General features: G+C 38.2%; 3 protein-coding genes across 4 annotated transcripts; all 3 read left to right on the forward strand.

Annotated features, from left to right (window-relative positions):
• Positions 1 to 1,092: 1,092 nt before the first annotated feature.
• On the forward strand, positions 1,093 to 23,242 carry LOC122639900 (serine carboxypeptidase-like 31). 2 transcript variants are annotated; one of them, XM_043832935.1, is made up of 11 exons: positions 1,093 to 1,444; positions 2,212 to 2,319; positions 2,528 to 2,623; positions 3,155 to 3,247; positions 3,330 to 3,412; positions 3,897 to 4,181; positions 4,513 to 4,643; positions 4,772 to 4,867; positions 5,009 to 5,114; positions 5,207 to 5,359; positions 23,233 to 23,242. In XM_043832935.1, exons 1-10 carry the CDS (start codon positions 1,150 to 1,152, stop codon positions 5,351 to 5,353), a joined length of 1,440 nt encoding a protein of 479 aa, XP_043688870.1. In that variant the 5' UTR covers positions 1,093 to 1,149; the 3' UTR covers positions 5,354 to 5,359; positions 23,233 to 23,242. The 2 variants fall into 2 exon arrangements, with proteins under 2 accessions (XP_043688870.1, XP_043688869.1); XM_043832934.1 differs by lacking the exon at positions 23,233 to 23,242 and having other exon boundaries at positions 5,207 to 5,558.
• LOC122638643 lies at positions 8,424 to 10,144 on the forward strand. The gene is made up of 3 exons (XM_043831500.1): positions 8,424 to 8,516; positions 9,525 to 9,730; positions 9,848 to 10,144. Exons 1-3 carry the CDS (start codon positions 8,424 to 8,426, stop codon positions 10,128 to 10,130), a joined length of 582 nt encoding a protein of 193 aa, XP_043687435.1. The 3' UTR covers positions 10,131 to 10,144.
• Positions 14,893 to 19,283, forward strand: LOC122639901 (mpv17-like protein). The gene is made up of 7 exons (XM_043832936.1): positions 14,893 to 15,464; positions 16,565 to 16,705; positions 16,833 to 16,946; positions 17,042 to 17,215; positions 17,601 to 17,716; positions 18,791 to 18,875; positions 18,971 to 19,283. Exons 1-7 carry the CDS (start codon positions 14,958 to 14,960, stop codon positions 18,974 to 18,976), a joined length of 1,143 nt encoding a protein of 380 aa, XP_043688871.1. The 5' UTR covers positions 14,893 to 14,957; the 3' UTR covers positions 18,977 to 19,283.
• Positions 23,243 to 24,143: the final 901 nt, after the last annotated feature.

The raw sequence follows: 24,143 nt of genomic DNA on the forward strand, positions 1-24,143 counted from the left end.
AGATTCTATTCTGTTCCCTTTTTGTTTTTGTGTAACCCCTTCAGATTTTATTTCAATCTAAAAATATATAAAATAAAGAACCATTTTTGTATCAACAAATCAAACAGTTAGTTTGATCCAATGGTTGTTTAGATTAGTTGGTATCTCCATTGGATTTCAAAGGTTAAAATGCTGTTTCTGGAATCTTTAAGGGGTGTTCAAAGTTGCCGTGGAAGCATTATCCTTACACAGAACCGTTCCCCTTCAGTGGGTCAAACCAGAAAATTAAAAGGGTCTATTGGTTTTATTAGTTTGGCAAGGCTGTGTGGAATGGTAGTTTTTATTTTTTAAAATTTTTATAAGCCCCAATTCTAAACCTTTTAAGGGCTAATGTGCGCCCCAGCGATAAATCAGCCCGACCACCGAGAGAGAGTGGTCATAGATCAGCAGAAAGAAAAGATTTTAGATCAGTAACGCGCAACGATGTTAGTAGTTTATTGTGATCATGTTATTCAAATAACAATTAAGATGAAACAGGATCAAGAACAACGAATCACTTTATGACCCCTTAATAAATCCATTTTGCTGGATAACTCCTACAAAAGCAAAAGATGAGGTTTGAAACAGTCAGTTGGGGGGTGAATACTAAATTAAGGAAGGGAATGAAGCTTTTACAAACTGTTACAAAAGATAGTTTCCTTTTTCCATGCAGTCCTATCCATTTTCATGTGACTCTGCATTCAGTCACAAGATCCTTGCTTTCCTCTAAATTCATGAATACTGTTCATGTGACTGTTCATTCAACAACCCACCTCACAAATTGTGTTCTCACACCTGCCAAAAAACTCCACTCATCCTTCCCTGTGCAAGAAAAAGCTTTCTCAGACAATATTATGGAGGCTCCACTTATCCCTTCCAATGTAAGAAAAGCTCTCACACCTGCCAAAATTCCACATCAGATGCCATACAATTGCTGACCATCACTAACAAAAGACGGTTCACCACGTAGGACTCGGCACCCCGTTTCTGATTTTAATTTTAGTTTTGTCTTTCGTCATGTGTACTTTATCCATGCAACCACAAGTATATATAGACTTGAAGCATCTCTGTGTTCTATCATCTTGTGAGGGATTTCAAGGGTTTGTGAGTAAAGGAGGTTTTAGTGTTTTAATGGGTTCTATAGTACAGGTGATCGGTTTTCTCAGTTGGGTTCTTCTTGCTCTAATTGTTATAGTTCCTGTTGTTACTGCTAGGCAAAAACCATGGTCTCATGCCAATAAGCAGGTGACAATACAGGGAAGCAATGATCTTGTGACTGAATTGCCTGGCCAACCTGAGGTGGGGTTCAGGCATTATGCTGGGTACGTGACAGTGAATGAAAATAATGGAAGGGCTCTCTTTTACTGGTTCTATGAGGCCTCAATTCAACCTGGGGAAAAGCCATTGGTGTTGTGGCTTAATGGAGGTAACAGTGTGATTCCCTAATTGCTGCATATAAACTGACTCCAAGCCGTTTGTTGTAAAGCCACACAAAGTTCTGTTGGAGCCTTTCAAAGGCATGGCCTTGACAGAAATGGCTTCTCCATTGCTTTCCTCTAGTGGTCCACCTCTCAGGGGATTGTGCAAAAAAATTTGATTAGCTTTCCTGCCATGTCTGCAAAAACTTGGTTTTGATATCAAACCAGTTAGACTGGGCTAGAAAAGAGATCCATAGACTCATAGCCTGTAGGGTTTTGAAAATTTTAAATATTATTCTGCACTAACTCTACCTCATTTGGGATTTGAATTCAGAGTAAGAATTTTAAAAACCTCTCATTCAAGTATTTTAATTGTTTTCTACAAAAGCAAAGAAAGGATAAGATCACTTGCATATTTAACATTTGAACAGGGGAAGAAATACCCCACTGAATTCCCTATAACAAGCACATATTCTTCCTTAACAGTTTCATGCTGGCTTGTCTTTAGACAACCCCTCATATCAACCCACTTATGCTTTTGATAGTTTAATGGAAGATTATAAAAAAAAATAGCATGATTACCTCATTTTTTTATTACCTTCTTTTTTTTGCATGATGGAGGTTCTACTTTACCTTTACATTTTCATAGTGTTCCATTTTCATTTTTTAAGCTTCCAATTCACTATAATGGTCAATTGAAATAACTCCACTGCTTTGGTGCTCCGATTCTATGTTATCTGATGTGGTGACTAACTAATATATATATATGTCTCAGGTCCTGGGTGTTCCTCTGTGGGATATGGAGCGACACAAGAGATTGGTCCTTTCATTGTTGATACAGATGGAAGTGGGCTCAAATTCAATCCTTACTCATGGAATACAGGTTTGGAATCTCATTTACAATACACATACTCATGCACATGCATCCATCCATAAACAATGAATACATAAATGCATGCAAGTTTACATTCACACACATATCTCCACATAAATCATAGGGATATATGGCCAGAGAGCTCATCTATCGATGCTTTTTTAGTTGAGAACATAAGCAAGTATTTTAAATTGCCATTATGTCCACAATGATGCAGAAGCGAACATGTTATTCTTGGAATCTCCAGTTGGAGTTGGCTTTTCATACTCAAATGCAACCACAGATTATGATATTCTTGGAGACAGCTTTACAGGTGAGTTTGATAAACATCCATGTCATTGATTTTAAATACCATAATAAACTATTTGGATTTACAGAGTACGTATCCGTATCTCCTATAAGCATATACATATATTAATAGTTTACCCAAATCTCTGAATACCTATTTCAAGGCAACACACAGTCATCATTGTTGAGTGAACTTGTTCATATCTGCAGTGTAGCTGACTGTTCACTGTGCACTGTACATTCCTCTTCAAATGATAGATAGCCCTTCAATTCATCTTGTTTTAAAATTTTTAAAATAAGCACTAGAAAAATGGAACTGTTTGGGATGTGGGAGAAGGCTATTGGAACTAACTTTGCTTTGTGGAAAGATGGTGACGTGGACCATTTCGGGCTGCCAACATGTATGATAATGAGTCTAAATCACAGTACCAATCTTGTCTATATGAAAAACTTGACCCCCTAATTATATTATGAAATCTTATCTAATAGATAATTATGGATCTTATTGATTTTCTCATTGGTCTTACTGGTTTTCCTTCTTTTGAACTTATGCTAGCGAATGATACATATATTTTCCTGCACAAGTGGTTCAACAAATTCCCGATGTATAGAAGCCGAAATTTTTACATAGCAGGGGAGAGCTATGCAGGTATGTTCACCTTCATAACCTTTCACACTGTTCATTTGGATTGGGTCACTGATTGTTTCTTGTACGTGTACATGATGAACAGGCAAATATGTTCCAGAGTTAGCTGAGCTCATTTATGATATGAACAAGGATCCTTCTCTTTATATCAATATAAAGGGTTTCATGGTAATGATCCTTACCTGATTATAGAAAAATCAATAGACATTTAATATTATATTTCTGTTTCAAATATAAAGGAACCTCTATACAGGGGGGGAGCATTATTCTGAATTCTATACCTTCAGTTAGGTAGAAGGGTACAACAACCTTACATATCTTCAATTTTTCAGATTTAGGTCTTTAAAAAAATTCCATTATTTCTGGAAATTGGTGAATTTGCAAAAAATATTTGACAATTTGCTGGGAAATTAATTAACATGACTTTAAACAGAATTGAATTGCAAAATAGGATCCTTGTAGCCAGCCCTGTTTAATTGGGAAAAGGCTCAGTTGATAGTTGAATTGAATTGCAGTAATATTTGATAATTTCATGACTGTTAGGATTCGATTACATTTATATCGACCTTCTATGAGCTAAACTCTTACTAGTCTTGAATTGATTACCATGGGGTGTCAAACTAATGTTTCTTAATTGTGAAAAAAATTACAGTTGGGTAATCCTGAAACATCAGATTCTCATGATTGGCGAGGTATGGTGGATTATGCTTGGAGCCATGCTGTGATATCAGATGAAACTCACAAAATTATACAGGATAGCTGTGATTTTGACAGCAACGATACGTGGAGCAACGATAGTTGCAGCCAGGCTGTGGATGAATTACTCAATCAGTATAAGGAGATTGATATCTATAGTCTCTATACCTCTGTCTGTGCCAACTCAACTAACACAGACACCGGATCAATGCGAGTCATGTTCAACTCCAAGGCTAAGATGGTGAGTTATTCATTTCCTTATTGTTGTTCTCACAAATGATTATCATTCTGTGTACACTAACTCGAAAGCTTGAAATCTTAGCCGCCATATTTACCTGTGGAGATGACTGCAAATTAATCCCCTTTTCTGTCCAGTTAAGGCATAATCTTTGTTGCCTGGAAGTGCTTTATCACCCATCTGATTCAATTTTGGATGGGTCCTAAATTCTAATGATTATGTAGTGGACTCTGAAGTCTGAATTTATAGTTCACTTTTTTTTTTCCTTGTCAAAGATGGGGAAATTTTTTTTGTAACATATATTGCCTGATCTGATAATGAACTTTCTTACCAGATGCCAAGGATCATGGGTGGTTATGATCCCTGCCTTGACGATTATGCAAAGACTTTCTACAACAGACCCGACGTCCAGAAGGCCCTCCATGTGAGCGATTTTCACCAGCTCAAGAACTGGAGCATCTGCAAGTAACTCTCTTTCTCTCTCTCTGTGTGTGGCAGTCACCATCTCATCATTGATGATGATTCCAAACTGGCATGAATAAGAAGTTGACAAGGAATAACAAAAACTAATTTTAGCATTACTTTTGGTGCAGTTACACAATATTTCATAAATGGTCAGAGTCAAGGCCTTCAATCCTGCCTATATACAAGAAGCTAATTGCAGCAGGACTTAGGATATGGGTCTACAGGTAAGAGACTATCAAGAAGGGAAGCTCCATACAAAGAAAACCCATCATTTGAATTCTTGAAACCTCAAGAACAAATTTGTTTTGATGGATTGTAGGTACTTCAGTTAAACCTTATAAGTTGTTTCTTTCTTTTTTGATCAGTGGAGACACTGATGGAAGAGTTCCTGTTCTGTCCACAAGATATAGCTTGAGTGCCTTAGAACTGCCTATCACTAAAGCTTGGAGGCCTTGGTACCACCAGAAGCAGGTAATCTAGACATATCTTTTTATCAATTCTTTCTAGTAGAAGATTTGTTAGCACATTTACAGTACTAATATGGTCTGCTGTGGAATATTCAGGTTAGTGGGTGGTTCCAAGAATACAAGGGCTTCACGTTTGCAACATTTAGAGGAGCAGGACATGCAGTGCCTATTTTCAAACCTAGCGAGTCCTTGGCCTTCTTTGCAGCCTTTCTTGCCGGAGAATCTTTGCCATTGGAACGTTAAAACATGGTCGATCGATAACTTGTTGGCCTTGTAGTCCTCCGACAGTTTTGATCTAACTACTAATAATACTTGCTATATCAGATGTAACTTGTTACAAGGATGGAAGTGAAGATAACCTTCAGTAATCAGTATTGTATGTGTGGTAGATGAAAAAATCAGAATTGTATCTTCCATCTTCAAATAATAAAGATAACAGTTAATTCTACACTATTTAGAGAGAAAATGCAACCTACCTCTTCAACAGCCAACTATGGTTTGATTTTGAGGCCTTTCCTACAGGGCCTTTTTTAAGGATAGCACAAGGGAAATTATATATCATGATTGTGGTGAGAAATGAAATTCATTTGAGGGACTTGTGCCCTTACCTAACATCATCTTGGGGCTCCAGCACAGGGCCTTGAAGTGGTGGTAAACATTTCTACACCAAAGATGCTAACCTTGCATATTTTGTGATATCATCAGAATCCAAAATACGTCCGATAAATAATTTCCATTATTTGGCGAAATGTTATTTTTCCAAACGTCACAAGGCATAAATTTTGTCATTTAGACGGATGTTGTGAACATTCCGACTAATGGATAGATAGAGAGGACATGGTCTGATTCAATCAAATATCTATCTTTTATTTTTATCTATCTATTTTACAGTGTTTATGTAATGCCCAGGATCCCATTTTATGTGCTCAAATGGACTGGTGAGCAAATCATGAAGTCTAAAATCATCAAAATACACCTATATGCAAAAACTAACCAACATGCAAAGGAATATGAAAACAAAAGGAAATAAATAGCACAAAATAATTTTGATGAAAAGGCTATAAAAACATGATGGAAAACACTGTAAAACAACAACAACCATCATTGAAACTTTGGAAAATCAAATCGAAATAACAAAATAAAACCTTAAACAAAAGTACATAAATTCTTGAAAATTTCAACAGAAATTGAAAATTAAAGGAAAAATAATAAACACCAAATAAAGAATTCTGACAAATCATGAATGAAAGATAAAAAAGTCTACTATCTTATAGTATGAAAAGCCCCATCATGAACTATACAGATATGCTCCAATTCATGACATGTTGCTACTGCCCCATTGTGGGTTGCAACGATGTACCCTCATTGTTTGGAGGATATCGCGCAACACAATGAATGAAATTATATGAAATAAAAGGGGAAAAGAAGAAGACTTATTTAGCTTCAAAACTTGTGAAGAGTGTAGGGATGTTGGAGCAGGCTAAGATCAGGTTTGGAGGAGTTCAAGTTTATACAGCTGCCTGAGACTTACAGACAAAGAAGAGATTCTCTATCTATTTCTCTCTTAGAGACTCTTAATAGGGACTAAAGTTGAAATCACGTCTAAAGGACCCTTAATTTATAGCCTTTGATTTCCCCACATCCAAGGCAATGTTTCTCAACCAATCTCTCACAGATCTCCTCGATCCTAAGGGGATTAGGGTGGTTATTAGCTAAGAATGGAGGTAGATTGCATCGTGGAACCAAGACTAAAGATGTCAAGGATTCCAACTCCATTAGTGAATGGTTAAGGTAAGTCTTTTGGTCGGCAATGACGAGATTGCCAATGCACAAGTTGGAAACCTTTTAGCCAAACCTTGTCTGCATCGCATCGAATTGTTCCACCATCACATACCGTGGTGGATCTCTAGGGAGTTTTGGCTGTGATTCTTCCTGCTGGGATTCATTCACTTCTAGGATCAGATCATCTGGTCCCGCAAGAGGACCTGTAGGTCCACCTAGAGCGCCTTCTTGAGTAACAGCATGAGCGGCGGCTGCAGCAGCAGCAGCGGTGGCCTTTGAAATCTTTGACTAATTGCAAGTGTTCGTCATCTTAGAATCCTCATAGGTTTTTCTCCTTCGTACCCATAGACGGCGGCAAAAATGTTGCACAAAGAAAAGTGTATAGGGTCTTCTTCTACACTGCAACACTAGAACTAGACTAGAAACAATTATTGAAAACGAAGGGCACTCTTGAAGGTTTCTTGATTTCTCTATTCACTGAATACTTGAATTCCCCCCTTACATGGGCACAAGGACCTCTATTTATACGAGTTTCTCTTCCCAACCCTCTTTCCAAAGATTTGCCAGATCTGCCAGATGGCTTTCCTTCTTCGTAAAGCGGTGGAATTGTGCTCGGATTGGGAAACCCTTTGAAAGAGCGATCCTCTCCTTGTTTGTCGGGATTCGAAATCTTCTTGCACGTGGATTGCGGTTACCAGTCACCATCTATCAGGGTTCTCTAAAACTAATCTTGCTGACGTGTCTAAACCAGTATGACTGTCATGCATGTGGTCAGATCAGTCTTGGAATCCAAGCCATTCCACATGTCATCCTCAGATTGGGTAAGTAAAATATGGTGTATCATGTCCCAACAACATAGCCCAATAATGATGCACAAAAATTATTGATGAGGCTTACTTGAACTATTGTATCTAGGGGGTTGATTTGCAAGAATTCGGTTTGAATCAATAAAGAGCAATTACGATCTTAAGAAGAATGACCTATGGCACACCTCAACCCTCTCATTAGTCTAACATTATTAAAATGTTGTGGCAATTAAAAGCAAATTAGTGTTCGAATATTGAAGTTTGTTGTTAGAACTCTCCTATCGTTCATATATAGTATTTTCAAGTGAAGTGCCCAAGCTATTAGAATAAGTCTTACAACTCAATCTTTATATTAGTTATTGCAGATTTATCTTAATCCCAAAGAATAGCTTAGTCATCAAAGATTAATACCTCACAATTAAGAAGTAATTAATGAGTTCTAACTCTCCTTGAAGCCTCCCAGCTGCTACCTACTTCAATTCGATCCTTCCTATTGAATGGGCCAATCACCATTGGTGTTGTTGTTGTTGGTTTCTCAATTTCACGCGCTTACATCGCAAGTGCTTTTATTATCCAAGATGGGAAGACCTTGACCAAAAGAGCATTATTTTATTATCTTAGATGGAAGACCTTGACTTCTTAAATCCTAACACGCTTAATAATTAATCTCACATTCTCTCTCTCTTTCTCTCTGTGAATCCCTCGCTCTAGGCACTGAACTAATAATGGCTTCAGGCATGGTATCTGTCGTCGTCGTCTTTGTATTCAACCTCGTAGCTTTCATTCTGGCCATCGGAGCTGAGCTTAGGAGGAGTACTGTGAGTTTTCTTCCTTCTGCCTCGACTTCATTTACGCAAGATTATCTGCTATTTACTTCTTTTTTTCTTCTTCTTCTTTCAATCGAGCTATGTATATGTGCTTTCTCTTTACCTTTGCTCCATAAAGGGGTGTGGTTATCTGTTGAGATGCATAGATACTCTGCTGCCTTTCCCTTTCTTTATGAAATTTTCATTCATTCTTTCCATTAAAAGAAACGATCTATCAATCAGTTTTTTAGTTCGATGGAGGTTTCCTACTTGGAGGATTGGTTCAATCACCAAATAATTTGGGCAAGAGAAGTGTATCCTTTGCACCAGCGTGTACAGAGTATATATACATGGATGGATTTTTTTTATTTTCACAGGGGGTGAGGTGGTAATTTTATACGCTCATGTTTCTATGCGACGAGATAATATTCTTTTTTCCATTTTCTTAATAGGAATTGAGTTCCCTGTTAGTGCTTCCTACAATAGGGATAGATATGTCATTTTACCCCCCTGAATAGATGAAATGATCACCCCACCCCACCCCATGTGTCTAGGGGCATCCTAAACCCCTGTGCGCTGCGGTACAAAGAACATGGCCCCTTTTGAATTTTAGATATATGGAGTTTCCTCTCACCCACAGTGAAGGAGGAATTCCTTCACCATAGATATTGATATCTTAACAAATTGCATTAGAGAGGGGTGATTTCGGTAATCACATAAACCACACCCCATACCCTATGTTCCCCTTCCAGTTCCAAACATCATTTGTTATCGATGATTTCTCAACATGTACTTTGTTTTACTATTTTGCAAAGTTCGATTTGGATGGGAATTTTTTTTTTTTGATAGTAAATGCAAAATATAAGAGGGCAGCCATTAGGCTTCAATTTAAATTAAATCGATTTGGTTCGATTTTGGACTCGTTCAATGCAATCTTGATTTTTCTGCAATTACACAATCCAGCTCCGGCTAGCTCTTACCCTTGCTACTCATCCATTCATTTGTATCTTCACTGAACAGGCCAGAGTTACTACGGATATTAATAAGAATTACTACTATTGTTTGTATGACTCGGACATCGCTACAAAGTTAGGCATGGGCGCATCATTACTTCTCATGGCCAGTCAGGTCCTTGTAATGATGCAAGCCAGGTTCTTCTGCCTTGACAAAGCACTCAATCCCAAGGTCTCAAGGGCTTGGGCAATCACCCTATTCTTCGGCTGCTGGTAAGTCCTTCACTGCCACTACACATTCCCACCTATGTTAATGCTGTGACCTTTTGGTTTTTATGATTATTCACATCTGATCTGGGATAATTACTTTCACGTGGAACCTCAATACAGGGTCACATTTTCTGTTGCCGAAATTTGCTTGGTTGGGGGTTCTTTGGTTAATGCACAACACACCAGATACAGGACTATTTTTGGCGGGTTCGTTGGACCTTCTTGCCAAACCCTAGGAAAAGGGGTCTTCTCAGCCGGGGCTGCTTTCGTCGTCCTCACTACCATATGCACTCAGTTCTACTACCTTTACTATACCAAGGCTATCACTGATCAGTTGTCTTCTGATCAGTTCACACAAGAGCCACTCATCACAACTGTAGTTGAGGCTGCTGAACAAACCTAAAGGACAGGTGATATGCCATGCTGTAAGTCTTTTAATATTTTCCATATTTTCCATTAGAGCAATTGTAAGTTGTTACTATCTCACGACTATTGTGTAGAGAGTCCTTTCTTCTAAAATGTTTCAAGAAATAAAATGTTGAAAAATCGAATTTCAAGCAAATTAAATGGAGTTATTTGCAAATGGGAGAAAAATAAAAAAGAAGAACAATAAGGTTATGTTTAATTAGTGAAAATGAAAGATGACTAGTCCTATATAAAGTGGTCTATATGGTGCAAGAAACACCCTATCTATTCAAGAGCACAACTCCAGTGAATGTAGGCTTAGTACTGGATACGTGTCCTTTTTACTTTCAGAAATGCCCATTTTGTGAATCGGGCTCCTGTCCTACGAGCCCAACGCCTAGGGAGTGCCCAGTGAGGCATTTAACGACGCTGGGCTGTTGGGCGTGCGGGTAGGGATGTAAATGAATAGCCGAAATCCATTTTCGAATTCGTGTCCGTATCCGTTTAGCACTATTCGAATTCGTTCGAAAGCTAAACGGCTACGGATACGGATAGGCTATAGTTATCCGAAAAGCTATATTTACATGTAAACAGATAAAATATCCAATCCGTATCTGTGTCCGTATTCGTTTAGCACTATCTGAATCTGTCCGAAAGCTAATCGGATGCGGATGCGGATATAGCACTATCCGAGCTGAATCCGATCTGTTTACATCCCTACGTGTGAGGATGTGTGCTTGCATGGAGCCCGAAGTGCATCCCAGCGCGCCTAGCAGCATTGAATGCCTCATTGGGCACTCCTTGAGTGCTGGGCTCACAAGAGAGGAGCCTAATTCCCCTAGGACATGTGTCAAAGCGTACCGTGCAAGCCGTTGTTATCCAAAGTTCAGAGCGAGAGCAAGTAGGGCTGTAATAGGGTCGGGATGGGCTAATCCTTTTAAAATCCTAGTCCAACCCTGAGTCCCCTTAGCTAGGCCCAGGCCTGACTTGGCCCTAACTCGATCAAGGCCAAAAAAATCCAACAAAGGGCGGGTCGGGCTGATCTGACCCTGGTTGGCCCTAATCATGGGGTGAGGGGAAGGGAGATGCATGGGCTGGCCAAGTTGGGAAAGAAGGAGAAGAAGAAGAAGAAGAAAAACTACCAAAAAAAATAAAAAATTAAGGGGACAGTTTTCATACACGATTGTGTAAGACTTGCATGTGAGAGGGTGGGAGTTTCGAGGCATTAAATATGGGTGGGGGGTTTATGACTTTTCCAACTCTTTGTGAGAGGGGACACGACCGTGCATGCTTGGACGGCCGTGTATGAAATTTTTGGCAAAAAAAAAAATAAAATAAAAGAAAGAAGAGGAAGAGGAAGAACAAAAAGAAAAAAAAGAACAAGAAGAAGTAGACAAGATTGGGTTGGGTCAAGCTGGGCACGGCCCAAGGCCTCAATCCTGACCTAGACTGACCTTGATTTAGGGTCAGAAATTTCTAACCTGACCAACCCTTAGGGATAAGGTATCGCAACCCAAGCCTTGTTTGATCTTAGGGCGAGCTCGGGCCATCAGGGCCAAATTCAAACCCCTAAAAGCAAGAATGGGAGTAGAAGAGTAATCATGCAAGAATATGCTCATAGGAGATTCATTTGGAACATTAAAGAGAAAATTTAGGGTGATGTTTAAGTGGCAATGCACGCAGTAGGGATCCCATCCATAAAATTAGAACCTTTTGGATCCCATTATGGCCGCATTTAATTTGTAACACTCTACTACTTTGTTTTTTTTAGCTTACGAGAGTTAAAAAACTCACAAAATGTATTTGGATCTATTGTTGCATTTTTAGATTCTCACGAAGAGAACTGGTCCTCAAGAGTGACAATGAATTAGTATTCTAAAAATGCTTTTACATTTGAGGAACATTTGTGCCCACGAAAGATGCATTAACCCTCAAGAGTGAAAAGGACCAAGTATTTTAAAAATGGGAGAATGTTTTCAGCATGGAATGCAGTCATGCCTACACATAGTAGGGAGCAAAATGATCGCCATGCCCCCATGTATGATGAAAATTCCGCTCCTTTTGTGTCACCATGTGCCCTCTCATTGGTTGGCGCACGCGATGTGGCTCCAATGTCTCACCCAGAAACAGAGCCCCTTTAAAAATTCTTTTACATTTTAAACCCCACGTGCCATCTACATAATTTCTATCTTATAGCATTCTTATCTAAATTTTAAATTTTTGAGAAAAAGATTCCCATGCCGACAATGGGGGATTTTTTTCCATTCACTTTCACATAACTAACTCCCACTTTCTTAATAAATGATTGGTGTTGGGTTGGAGATTCCCTCCATGCTAGCATTTTTATTCAACTTTAAAGATTCAAGAATACATGCATTTTCTGCCGTATTTTAAAAATGAAAGCACAAAATTAACAAAAAAAAAATAAAATTGTAGAATATTTTTTTGTTCAATAGATGAATGGTAGGGATATATAGATGCGGTTTTGTGTTCGAGTTATCAAAGAAAAAAGTTATAAAAAAAGGGGAAAAAAAAATAAACTATACATCAAAATACTGTGATAGGTTGCTTAGCCATTACATCAAACAAGTGATATGGAGAAATTCCTAGACCACCCATTTTTACATGGGAGACAAGTCAGCAAGTGCCAACTAACAACCTATGGAGTACAAAGGAGCATGTCACCTACGCCAGGCAAGAGAAGACCTTCTCAAATATGAATGGCTTACAGGACCATGGGCTCAGCTACACGTGTCTATATATATAATTATGAAATAAAGTAAGAGAGTTATCTAGAATCAAGCCAATCAAAGAGGAGATAACTCAATGGAGTACAAAAAAAATAAAAAATAAAAAATTCTGGTCCAACACCATGGACCCATCACTTGTGAATATCCAATGGGTTATTGGTGTCCCTGATGACACACATCAGTTGTTCTCTTTGGAGTCTCTAGTCGTTTCCCTATGAATCTTGGATTTGGATTTTTTGCGGCTTGGGGTTGAGCAGCTATCGTGCCGCGCGCAATTGAGAGGCCATCATGTGGATTTGATGCAAATCCAATTGTTGGTAGATGGCGGTCTAATATGTATTTTTGAATTTTAAGCAATAATTTTGAATTTTGAATTGAGCTCATCTACCAATCATTGAGCTCATCTACCAATCATTGGATTTGCATCAAATCCACGTGGTGGTCTGTGAGTTGAGCGCAACACAATGGCCGTTCAACCCCAGGCCGGAGAGGATTCAAATACATGGATCTTAACTTGGCCCAGTTACATTACTTGGTCTGTAGGTTTTTCTCTCATCCCGTGGCTCAAAGTATGAGATTTTTTTTTATGGATTCTTCTATGCACACTATGCCTAGTGAAGTATAATGTTTTACTATTTGTCACTTGACAATATATGGTTTAGTCAACGTGATAAAGAACCCCGTGTACATTTCAATGCCCAAATTTTAGTCCAAAGCAAGCAAGGAAAGTTTCTCAAACTCTGCTTATTTAGTAAAATTACCAAAATATCATCAAATGGAGATGAATAAAAAATACAAAATAACATCTTTTGTCATTTTAAGTTTTTAACTACTTCCTCCACTCATTTTAAGCTGAAATTAGACCAATGAGACAGTTCCATGATTCTCTATCAAATGGGCTTGTAACAGGAAAGAAAACCCATTTTTATTTTCACTAAAGTGAAATCCATACCACACACAAGTTGATAGTTGGAATAATTATGATCAGAAATTTGGAATTAATGAGAATCACAATAACAATTATGAATATCCTAAGAAAGACAAAGTTCACCGAGTTTTAAAGGTATCAATTTGGTGAATAGCAATGGTTTTTAGCTTCTAATTTGATGTAAAATAATTAAACATCTAGTGTTATATTATATCTAGAAGCATTTATTCTACTTTTTTTTTTTGTTGAAAAACATTTATTTTACTTTATCCTATGGAAAAATGATTTATAGTTTGTAATTATGAATATATTTTCTTCACTCGTTTAAAATAAATGATTGGCTTTTTATCTACTTTTTATAATTAATTTCCATACTTTTTTGATCAATTTACATTAGCAAAAAGAAAAAAAAGCCTCACACACAAGGTTTTAAAAATCGTAATTGGATAATCAGCCGATTCGAGTTGAAATCGGCGAAGCCCAGATCCCAATTCTTGTCGATTTGAATCAGCCGATCTATACTGAATTTCTAGGGTTCAAGAAGATTCCTGATTGATTCTGACTGAATTTGAATCTGAATCTGATCAGAACCAACTGGCCGATCCTATTGCGGATTTCACTTACTTACCTTGTTCACACCTTTTCATTGAACAAGAAGTCTTTCTTAATCAAATTCATAATTTAAAATCTAACGAAAATGTTAGGCACACCACCTAAATACCATAAGCTAACGCCCAGTATATTTATCTCTCTTTTTCTCTTCTGAAAGGTCCTCTGACCCTCTTATATGATGCCTCATCCCGCACCCCCATTGGTGCCGCCTAGTTTATCGCACACGGTCGGTGTGCCTACCCCTTTACCACAAGTCTGATACTGCATACTCTTTATAAGGATTTGAAGGATTTGGTTGGGCTATTCTGTGTGAAAGCCCATCATCAACGGTATCATGGGCCATACGTTACCTCAAAGTTGAAGAAAAATCGACGCTCAAATTTGTGGACTGTAATTACTGTATTCGTCATCCGCAAAGAAGAAGAAAAATTGATGGTTATGTATAAAAGCTTCGAACTGTACCTTTCTCTAGCTAGGAGAGACTAAATCGGTTGATCTCGCCCTTATCAGTCGTTCTTCCCGAATTCAGCCAGCCATGGCTTCTGTAAATAGTGTCGTAACCCAGAGATTTCTTCCCATCACAAAATCTATCAGAGGGTCGAGGCCTAGATGCAGTTTTTCTGTAAAGGGTCTCTCTGGTTCGTCTCTGCAAAGCTTCTCCATATGTCACAAATCAGAGAATTCCAGTTTCTTGAGAGGAAAGAGAAGAGCCCTATTTGTTGTTTCGGCTGCGGATGATCTCCATGTAATTCCAGTGCAGAGCAGTGATTCGACGGACCAGCAAGATGGAGTAGTATCTGGAATTGAAAGAGAAAGAGAAGGAGATAGTATAAACCAGGTTGGTGGGTTCTCTAATGAGGGCCAGTTGTCATTCGAGGGAGCTGGAGGGTTCTCTTCTTCTTCGTCCAATCCATCGGAGGGGAAGGGAGAGGAGGGAGATATTGATAGGTTTATTGATAGAACAATTAATGCCACTATTGTTCTTGCTGCTGGTACTTTCGCCATCACTAAATTGGTCACCATCGACTGTGATTACTGGCATGTGAGTTATTTTTTCTTCCTTTCAGTCTTTCTATTTTCCCCTTTTTAAAATTTGAAATTCGTAAACTACTTTTAAATTGTAATTTTCATGTGGGTTCTGGTAATGTTGACAATTACTAGGCACTTACCTAGTTCGTTATGCATTTAAGTTAGACAGGTTTTGGAAATTTTTGTTCTTTCCTGCTCATTAGAATCCTTAGCTTGCTACTACTAGTACTGCTTCTATCACTGCTGCTGGGCAGTAAGGGGAGAGAGAAAGACTTTTATTTATTTATTTATTATTATTTAAAATTTTTTGTATACTTTGTTTTCTCCCCTTTGCCCTTTCTTATGTGATATCATATGTTCTCGTGATGAGTTTGTTGGTGGCTTTGCTGAAACTGTAGATTCATTACACCCATTTCCCCCTAACCCAAGTCACGGAGGAATTTCAATCTAATATTTTTTCTTGGGTCTGTTATTGTCTCTGTACTTTTTATGTTCTAATTAATTTTTCATTTGATTTTTATTACACTTTCAATGATATTGTCCTTTAGTTCTGTAGTGCTCTCCTTATTTTATCAACTGCCATGAAAGAATTGGATGCTGGCTCTTGTTTTTGGTTTTCCCTTGGATGAATTTTTGGACCTTTTATTTATCTTATTTTTAAATTTTCATATGTATTTCTCGCGAATAAATTGCTTTTTACTGTTTTTGTTTGCTCTTCCTGCATTGAAACTCATTTAGGTTTTGGTTAGTCGATTTCAATTTGTTTCCAACTGCTGTTTTTTGGGTTGACCTGTTTTGACAATTAATTATATTGTTCTCAGATTTTTCTCCTTGTCTTGGACTTCTCAGATAGGATTTTTTGCCCATATTCCTTATCCTGTTTAGATGTGGCAGAGTTTTTCTTCATCTTAACATTATATAGGGTTTTAAAAATGCTATCTTTAGTTTAGCAAAACGAATTAATTTTTCGTGGGGAAGATAGAGATCCTCCATTTATCTCTAGAAACTGGTATCTGGAATTATTATTTAGTGTCATTCCATTTATAAGAAGCAATTTTTGTTCGTTTGTTTCCTTGTCCATTGGAACTCATGTGCTTTTCTTATGTTCCTTAGGGATGGACTCTCTATGAGATACTAAGATATGCACCACAGCACAACTGGTCTGCTTACGAGGAAGCTCTGAAAGAAAATCCTGTTTTGGCCAAAATGGTGATAAGCGGCATTGTCTACTCCGTGGGAGATTGGATTGCACAGGTATGACTTAGTCTTAAATTTAGAATCTTGTTTCTTGTCTATCTTCTTTTACTCCTTTATTTTCAAAATTTTCTGTTCTATTTTACTTTTTGTTACATCCCATGCTAATAGCCTAATTAATTTGCAGTGCTATGAAGGAAAACCTCTTTTTGAGTTTGACAGAACACGGATGTTCAGATCAGGCCTTGTCGGGTTCTCTCTTCATGGCTCCCTTTCTCACTATTATTACCAGTTCTGTGAGGTGACTGTGTTGCTTTACATATTCGTTACAATTGTTATATGTACGTATTTCTTTATTCTCTTCGGAAGACTGAAACATATTCCTTTGTTGTCCAGGCTCTTTTTCCTTTCCAGGACTGGTGGGTGGTCCCTGCTAAAGTTGCATTCGACCAAACTGTATGGGCAGCAATTTGGAACAGCATCTACTATGTTGTACTAGGATTCTTACGATTTGAATCCCCAGTCAGTATTTTCAGTGAACTTAAGGCAACGTTTTGGCTCATGCTCACTGTAAGAAAAATCATCTGGAATACCTTTTTGTATATTTCTGTTTTGAGTTTTTCGGATGCAGAATGCTTTTGTAAAATGAAGACTGACTAGAATTCTTGAATTCCTGAGTTATCCTTTATGTGACCGAATCACCCCTTGCCGGGCTAACTCATATTGTCAAAATTGTAGACGCTGTTTATCTCAATTTTGGTTGTTGTATTACATTTTTCTTACTGTTGAAATGAATCATGTTAAATGTACAAACCCATACTTTGGACATTATATTTTTCTATTATTTTTAATCTGGCTATGAGCTTGATTTAAACCCAGGTTATGTTACATATTTCATATAGATATGGAACAAGTTGTGGTTGACAAGTTTTATTTGCTATGCTTTGCTTTACAGGCAGGATGGAAGCTTTGGCCTTTTGCCCACCTAATTACCTATGGTGTGGTACCTGTGGAACAAAGGCTTCTTTGGGTGGACTGTGTGGAGCTAATCTGGGTGACCATACTCTCAACGTAAGCATTTAACATTATTACTGTTGTCAATTTAGTTCCCGCTAGGCCACTAACCTCTGTAACAAGGAGAACTTTTCTCATACAAAGCAAGTTCAAACCAGATACAGAGGAATACACCTATTATATTCTGCTCTTGTTCTTGGTTCAATCAGCAATTTATGCTTACAGTTTTGAGTCTTTTGACCTATTGCTGCTCATCTAGGCGTACATATTTTGCACTTACATGGGCAACATTTATACATGGGGAGGTCAGAGAGGTCCTCACTCCTCTAAAGCCTTCCATTGGCTATATCCAAATGAAACTGTGGTATTCTCCACTATGAGGTGCATTTGTGAGCCTTCAAGGAGGTCTTGGATATACAGTGGCAATCCCTCCCAAAAAAATCTTTATAAAGCAGATGTTCCCAATATTTTAAAGGACCATTAGACTGACAATCTGTGTGACTGTGTGCGATCAGACCTTGGGTCTTTTTCCTTGGAAGATCCATTAAAAGTTTGAAATATTCTGTTTTGATTCCATTTGGATCATTGGACCGTGCAGTTGGATCATGCAAAATGACAACCTTTTTTCTTGAACAATAGAAATACTGGTCCGTGCTTGAAAACATCAGTTGACATCCATCCAATCATGTTAGGATATTCTGTACAGATATCTATACATCAAATAGTTGACGACATGTCCTGACATGAATCATGATGGGAGTTACAAAGGCTGTAATGTTCTTCGGGTATGCATGGCTTGGGAAGCTCCTCTAGCTGGACTTATTCTGAGACCAGAAACTTCATGTATGAACCATTTATGTATCATCAGCTATGATTACCAGATCATGCAAAGAATTTTTTAAGTGAAGGATGTTCACCATTCTGGCTCTGGAGATTTTTGTGGGCCAAAATGTTACGGGTTCCAGCCTCCTGTGTTCACGTCACATAATTTGCCATTTTATCAAATGATTCCAAATATCTTTGAAAATATATGTGCTATCGCCACCATTCTCATGCATCAGCTTCATCATTATGGCCAGTCTGCCTTAGCATAGTCCTTATCCCTACATTGACTGTATTTGTCTTCTCCAGTTACTCAAATGAGAAATCAGAAGCGAGGATCTCAGAGGAATCGGTGGAAGTAAAAGCAATTTCTTCCTCAATTGATAATCCTCAGGTATAGCACAGCAACTATGCTCCTCTGATCCAGGTATGATGTTGCAGTACTTCCAGATACTAACATGTTTCTTTTCCATGGTTCATCTTTATCAGGAGTAAATGAAGTGAGAACAACAACTGGTTGAGTTCAGTTCGATGTTATTGGTAAATAATTGAAAGCTTGCTCGTGAATTCCTGGTTAAAAAATTCTTGAAGTCAATCACAGGCTCACAGCAGGTGGGAAATGCAGCTGGACGAGGGCTTGTGGTTCATCACAAACCTTACATGGAAACTTGTATATTTATCTTGTGTAACAATATCATCCTTTTTCATTTGCATATAGGAATATAGTTTTTCCTTGATATCAATAATCAAATGTATTTAACAGGTTCTATTTAGAGCACACATTCAAAAGAAGTTTCTTTCACATGCGTATTATTGCCTGTGCCCACTTCCTTGAACAAATCTTCCTTTTTCCTTCATCTTACTGTATCATCGAAGGGTTTTGTTTCTTCGAAAGTTAGCCTTGAGCCTCTGGTGTTGCTTGAGAATGTGAAAAACAGGTCTACTAGGGGGAGGATCAGGGCATGGTGCTTTGGCACTAGGTTGGAAACTTTGTTGTACCTAATTTTATGCTGTGCCGTTCTTTTTCTCACCCACCCCCGCCTTTTTCTATTATTTGCACCTTTAATTATTGGGTTCTTTTCTAGCCCAAATGTCTGGTTCCCAAAATTCTACCATGACTCTAGTGGAAACTCCACCATCTTATTATAACCACTGAGCACTGGCATTTAATGGCTATTGTCAAAACTGAAGCTAATGGGATGATTTATAGCTATTCATGACTGCAGTTTGTATTCATCAATAATATGTGCAACCCCTTTTCCTTCTCTATTTCATCTACCTTATCTTTGCTATTCTTTTTCTTATGGGATTGCTTCTCAGTAGAATGTGACAGTGTGGAAGGTTAAAGCTATTTCTTTGGTTTGATCTCCCAACTCCCAACCCATAAAAAAGAGGTTAAAGGATGTAGTGTGGTAACATATATTATGTTGGCTGGTCCAGGGTACAGAGAAACCAGAGGCTACAGGACAGGGACGTTATAAGGAGACTTTAAGTAACTCGAGTCCCGCTGCAAGTATTGGCCTCATGGGTTCATTCATATGATTTCTCTGAATCTGAATGAAAATGCAATGGTAGGGTGGCAAAATGCAGGAGATTTATTAATCACCAATATCCCATACGTGAGCTGTAAAATGATGAAACTGCTGCACATCTCTTACAATTATCTTGTGCGATCATAGATTTTGGACGCCGGTTCACAGAAGCATGAAAGTCACTGCACATCTGGAGATTGGTAACTATAAGAGGGGGTTGTCCCTTTAACAGTGTTGCTGAGACCAATTGCAAGAGTGAACTTCTCGCTGTGATGAGAGAGCAAATTCCTTCTCATCGTCTATTTCGAACAACATGAGCACCTTCTCAGGTTCATAACTGATGGACTTAAAACTTTTTTGCACATATTGTTTACCTCTTCTATCCTTGGTTGTGATCTATCTCCTACAAGGAATACATGAACCACACCTCCTGACTCAATCAAACTAAAAACAAGTTCCTTGCTTACTCCTGCATCACTCATCATCTTCCTGATTGCAACTGCATCATGACCTGCTGTCATGGCGAAGACTTTAATTTGCAGCAGTTCATGTGTTGGTTGGAGATATTGAATTACTTGCATGTTATCAGATTCCACATGACATGATCATAACTCTCAGAAATAACATGGAGGAGACTTGATCGAATGGCCAGAGCTTCTCCAATAAGACTCGAATGGAAGAGTGCAGGTTCTGACACTGCTATCTGTCGATTCCCAGTATGATCTTGAATAATGGAAGTGTTGCATCACAATTCAGTTTGTACATGCTTCAGAAGGGAGGATTCCACCTTTTATGGACCATTTGGCTGTTGCAGGAAGAGGGTTATGGACTGTTTGCTTAGGAGAATTCCTGTTGTGCTAATTGAGTCACTTGGATGACCTCAAAAGGAGACCAGTTTATGTGCTTGAAAATCAGGTCATTTCTTGCTGTCCATAAATGTACCAACAATGTATGAAAGTGAACTTCCAAACCAAACAGCCCGTGCAAAAGGGCTACCCTAGCAAAATATGGTTTTCAGTTTCCCTTGTTACATCACAACAAAGACATGATGGGTAAATAGGACGTTGGCGAAGCCGAAGAGCTTCCCCAGCTCCTATTCCCTATGCAAATGCCCTCCAAAAAAATGATTTGATTTTTGGTAAAGTTTCATAGTCCCATATACGTTTCCACACATTATCTGAATAAGGTCCTACGGTGTGATGAGATGTAGGTAGGGATGTAAACGGATATTCGAAAATCCGAATTCGATCCGCGTTCGTATCTCTTTAGGAGAATCCGAATCCATCCGAAACTAATCGGATACGAATATGATAATCCCCCTATCCGACCGATTATTATCCGATTCGTTTAACAATCTGAAAGTAATAAAATATCTAAAATATATCTCTGTGTTCATCTATCCTTTTTCGTTACCTTATTGGATTTTGTTATCTTATTTTTATAAGTTTATAAGTTAAGATAATGTGATTCTTTTTCTAGATTTTTCTATTGGTTTATATATATTGTCTTATAGAATATTATAACATGGAATCACATATCTATGAAAATAAATACAAGAGAAAATCAAAGACTAAGAAGAGTAGAAAAAAAGGGAGTCGTTGAACTCTCAAGTCTTAACCCTAGCCCTCATCATAAAAACGGTAAAGATGTCAACGGATAGTCGAAAATTTGTATTCGATCCATGTTCATATCCATTTAGGAGAATCGGTATTCAAAAAATCACTATCCAGAAATTATCCGAATCCGTCCGAAAATCGATAAGATATTATCCGAATCCGTCCGAATATAATCGGATATGAATATGATAATGCCACTATCCGACCGAATTCGATCCGTTTACATCCCTAGATGTAGGTGGTCTTCGAGCTTCAGCCTCAAAGAATTGGTTGGAGAGTCAGACCCCAATTGATAACCATCCCACTCCCACCAAACTGACCAATTAGGAAACAGCCCAATGTTGGGCCTAATCCGATTACTAACCGGTCAGTAATGGTGTTTGGTTGTAGCCCAATGGGTACCTGACTGAGACCGATCGGCCCCATTAGCTAACCATTTATAGTCTGATTAAGCTCATTTAGCCCGATTATAACCCGTTTATGGCCCATGCGGGCTCCATTATATAGTCATACTAGGTACTTAACCCATTTATAGCTCAATTATCATGAGCCCACATAGATCGATAATCAACTGATGAACAGAAACATGTACATACCCTGGCCTATGAAGTCTGATTATTTAAATTGTTCCTACCATTAAGACCAAAGGTCTTTTCTATCCATATTTTAATATGGGTAGCAGTCTCTGTAGGCAGCGCAGGGACCATGTGCGCAGCAGCCAATGAGAGAAAGCACACTGATATCTCGGGGTGGAATTTCCACCTTTCAGAGGAGTATGGTAGTCATTTCGGACCCTACTGTGTCAGAGCATGGCCTATAACATTTTTCCTTTTTACTGAACAAAACAGAGGGTGGTGGTGTGCCGCCGTGGTGTAAAACGGGTGTCATTGTCTGAAAACAACTAACCGATCCACCGTTACAAAAGAAAACCAGAGATTTACTTATGTGGAGTCAAGGACCGTGACAGGAAAAAACCCTAGATCTTGGAATCTTCGACATTCACCTGGAAGCTCGAGAGCTCAAGTCCGCGGAGGATTGATTAATGGCGAAGATGGAACCAGTGGAGAATAGGAAGACGAGGAACCATGGCTCCACTACGTTATTCGTCTTCGTTGATTACTTGTTCCTGCTCATATTCTTAGTATTCCTCTGTTTTTTCCTACTTAAGATCGTATGGATCTGATTTCATCAGAGAAGATGAAAAAAAATATGATAGAGAAAAAAGAGAGATCTCGTAAGCGTTTCCTCTAGATCTGCAGACTGAATGAGGTGATTGACTTTCTTCATCTTCAGCTTGTATGTTAATCTTTACTGCGATTTAGCCAAACAATGCCTCATCGTGCCGGTTGTAGTCTTTTTTTTCTGCTGTTTTGAACCAGATGAAATTTAAGTTCCTTTACGTAGCTCAAATATCTTACGAGTTCCAATCAACCATGTTTATAGGCTTTGCTTGTATAAACACCTGTCCTCGAATCCAGAATTCGTATTCAATCTTTAATACGAATGAACGTATATGCATTTATGATCGACACTTCTATACAATAGCATATAATAATGGTTTGTTTAATGACCAATAGTGAATAGCCCGGATGATCTTATCCAGTTAATAGCTGAAAATTGGTTCTCATGGTCAGAAATCAGGAAAATTCATACATAATACAACTGGGCCATATCTACTAACTTGGCTTCAATCATGGACTGATCTAGGCCAACAAATTGGTTTGATGGGTAAATTCTTGTTATTTTTGATCTAGAGAGAGATTTATAGTGTATCAATTTGGTGAATTTTATCTAAAATGTGTTAGTTATTACTACAATTAAAAAACAAAAATTGGATTTAAGCTTTGGAAGCAGTTCATGTGCAACAAATATCTTTGAACGCACTGGTTTGATGGGGTGATAAGATTTAAGATTAGGTGAGATAAAAGTGCAAGGGGAAAGCCTAAAATGACCTTTGGAGACGTGGAGCAAAAAGCATTCATGCTTAGGATTGAGAATAAGTATGGTTCTAAATAGAGTTGAATGTCGAAATAATGTTTCTGTTGCCGACCCCATTTAGTCGGGATAAGGTTTAGTTGGGATGAATTTAGTTAAGCAAGAAACTGGTGGACAGAACCTCACCCTTCTCTCTGTCTCTCCTATCAGTTTTCACCAATGGAAATGAAACATAGTTTTCTACTTTATAGCATAGAAATGGGTTGGAAGATCTAATATGTTGCTTCATGCATTCTCCTACTACCCTAAAAAAAGGGCATACCCAGTGCACGAGGCTCCCGCCACTGCGGGGTCTGGGGAGGGTCATAATGTACTCAGCTTTACCCCCGCTTTGCAGAGAGGCTGTTTCCATTCTCATACTACCCTCTGCTACTAAAATGATGCTGTAATTTGTTTTAAATATTTATTTGCTTTTCTTTTCTGTTAATTGGCAATTGAAGCTTCAATAATCTTGATTGAATATCTCAAATCACCCATAGATTGACCTCGTAGAAAAAGGAAATTCTTTGTTTATAGTTT

The sequence above is a fragment of the Telopea speciosissima genome, chromosome 9, assembly GCF_018873765.1.
Source record: "Telopea speciosissima isolate NSW1024214 ecotype Mountain lineage chromosome 9, Tspe_v1, whole genome shotgun sequence".
In the NCBI taxonomy this organism is placed as follows: Eukaryota; Viridiplantae; Streptophyta; class Magnoliopsida; order Proteales; family Proteaceae; genus Telopea; species Telopea speciosissima.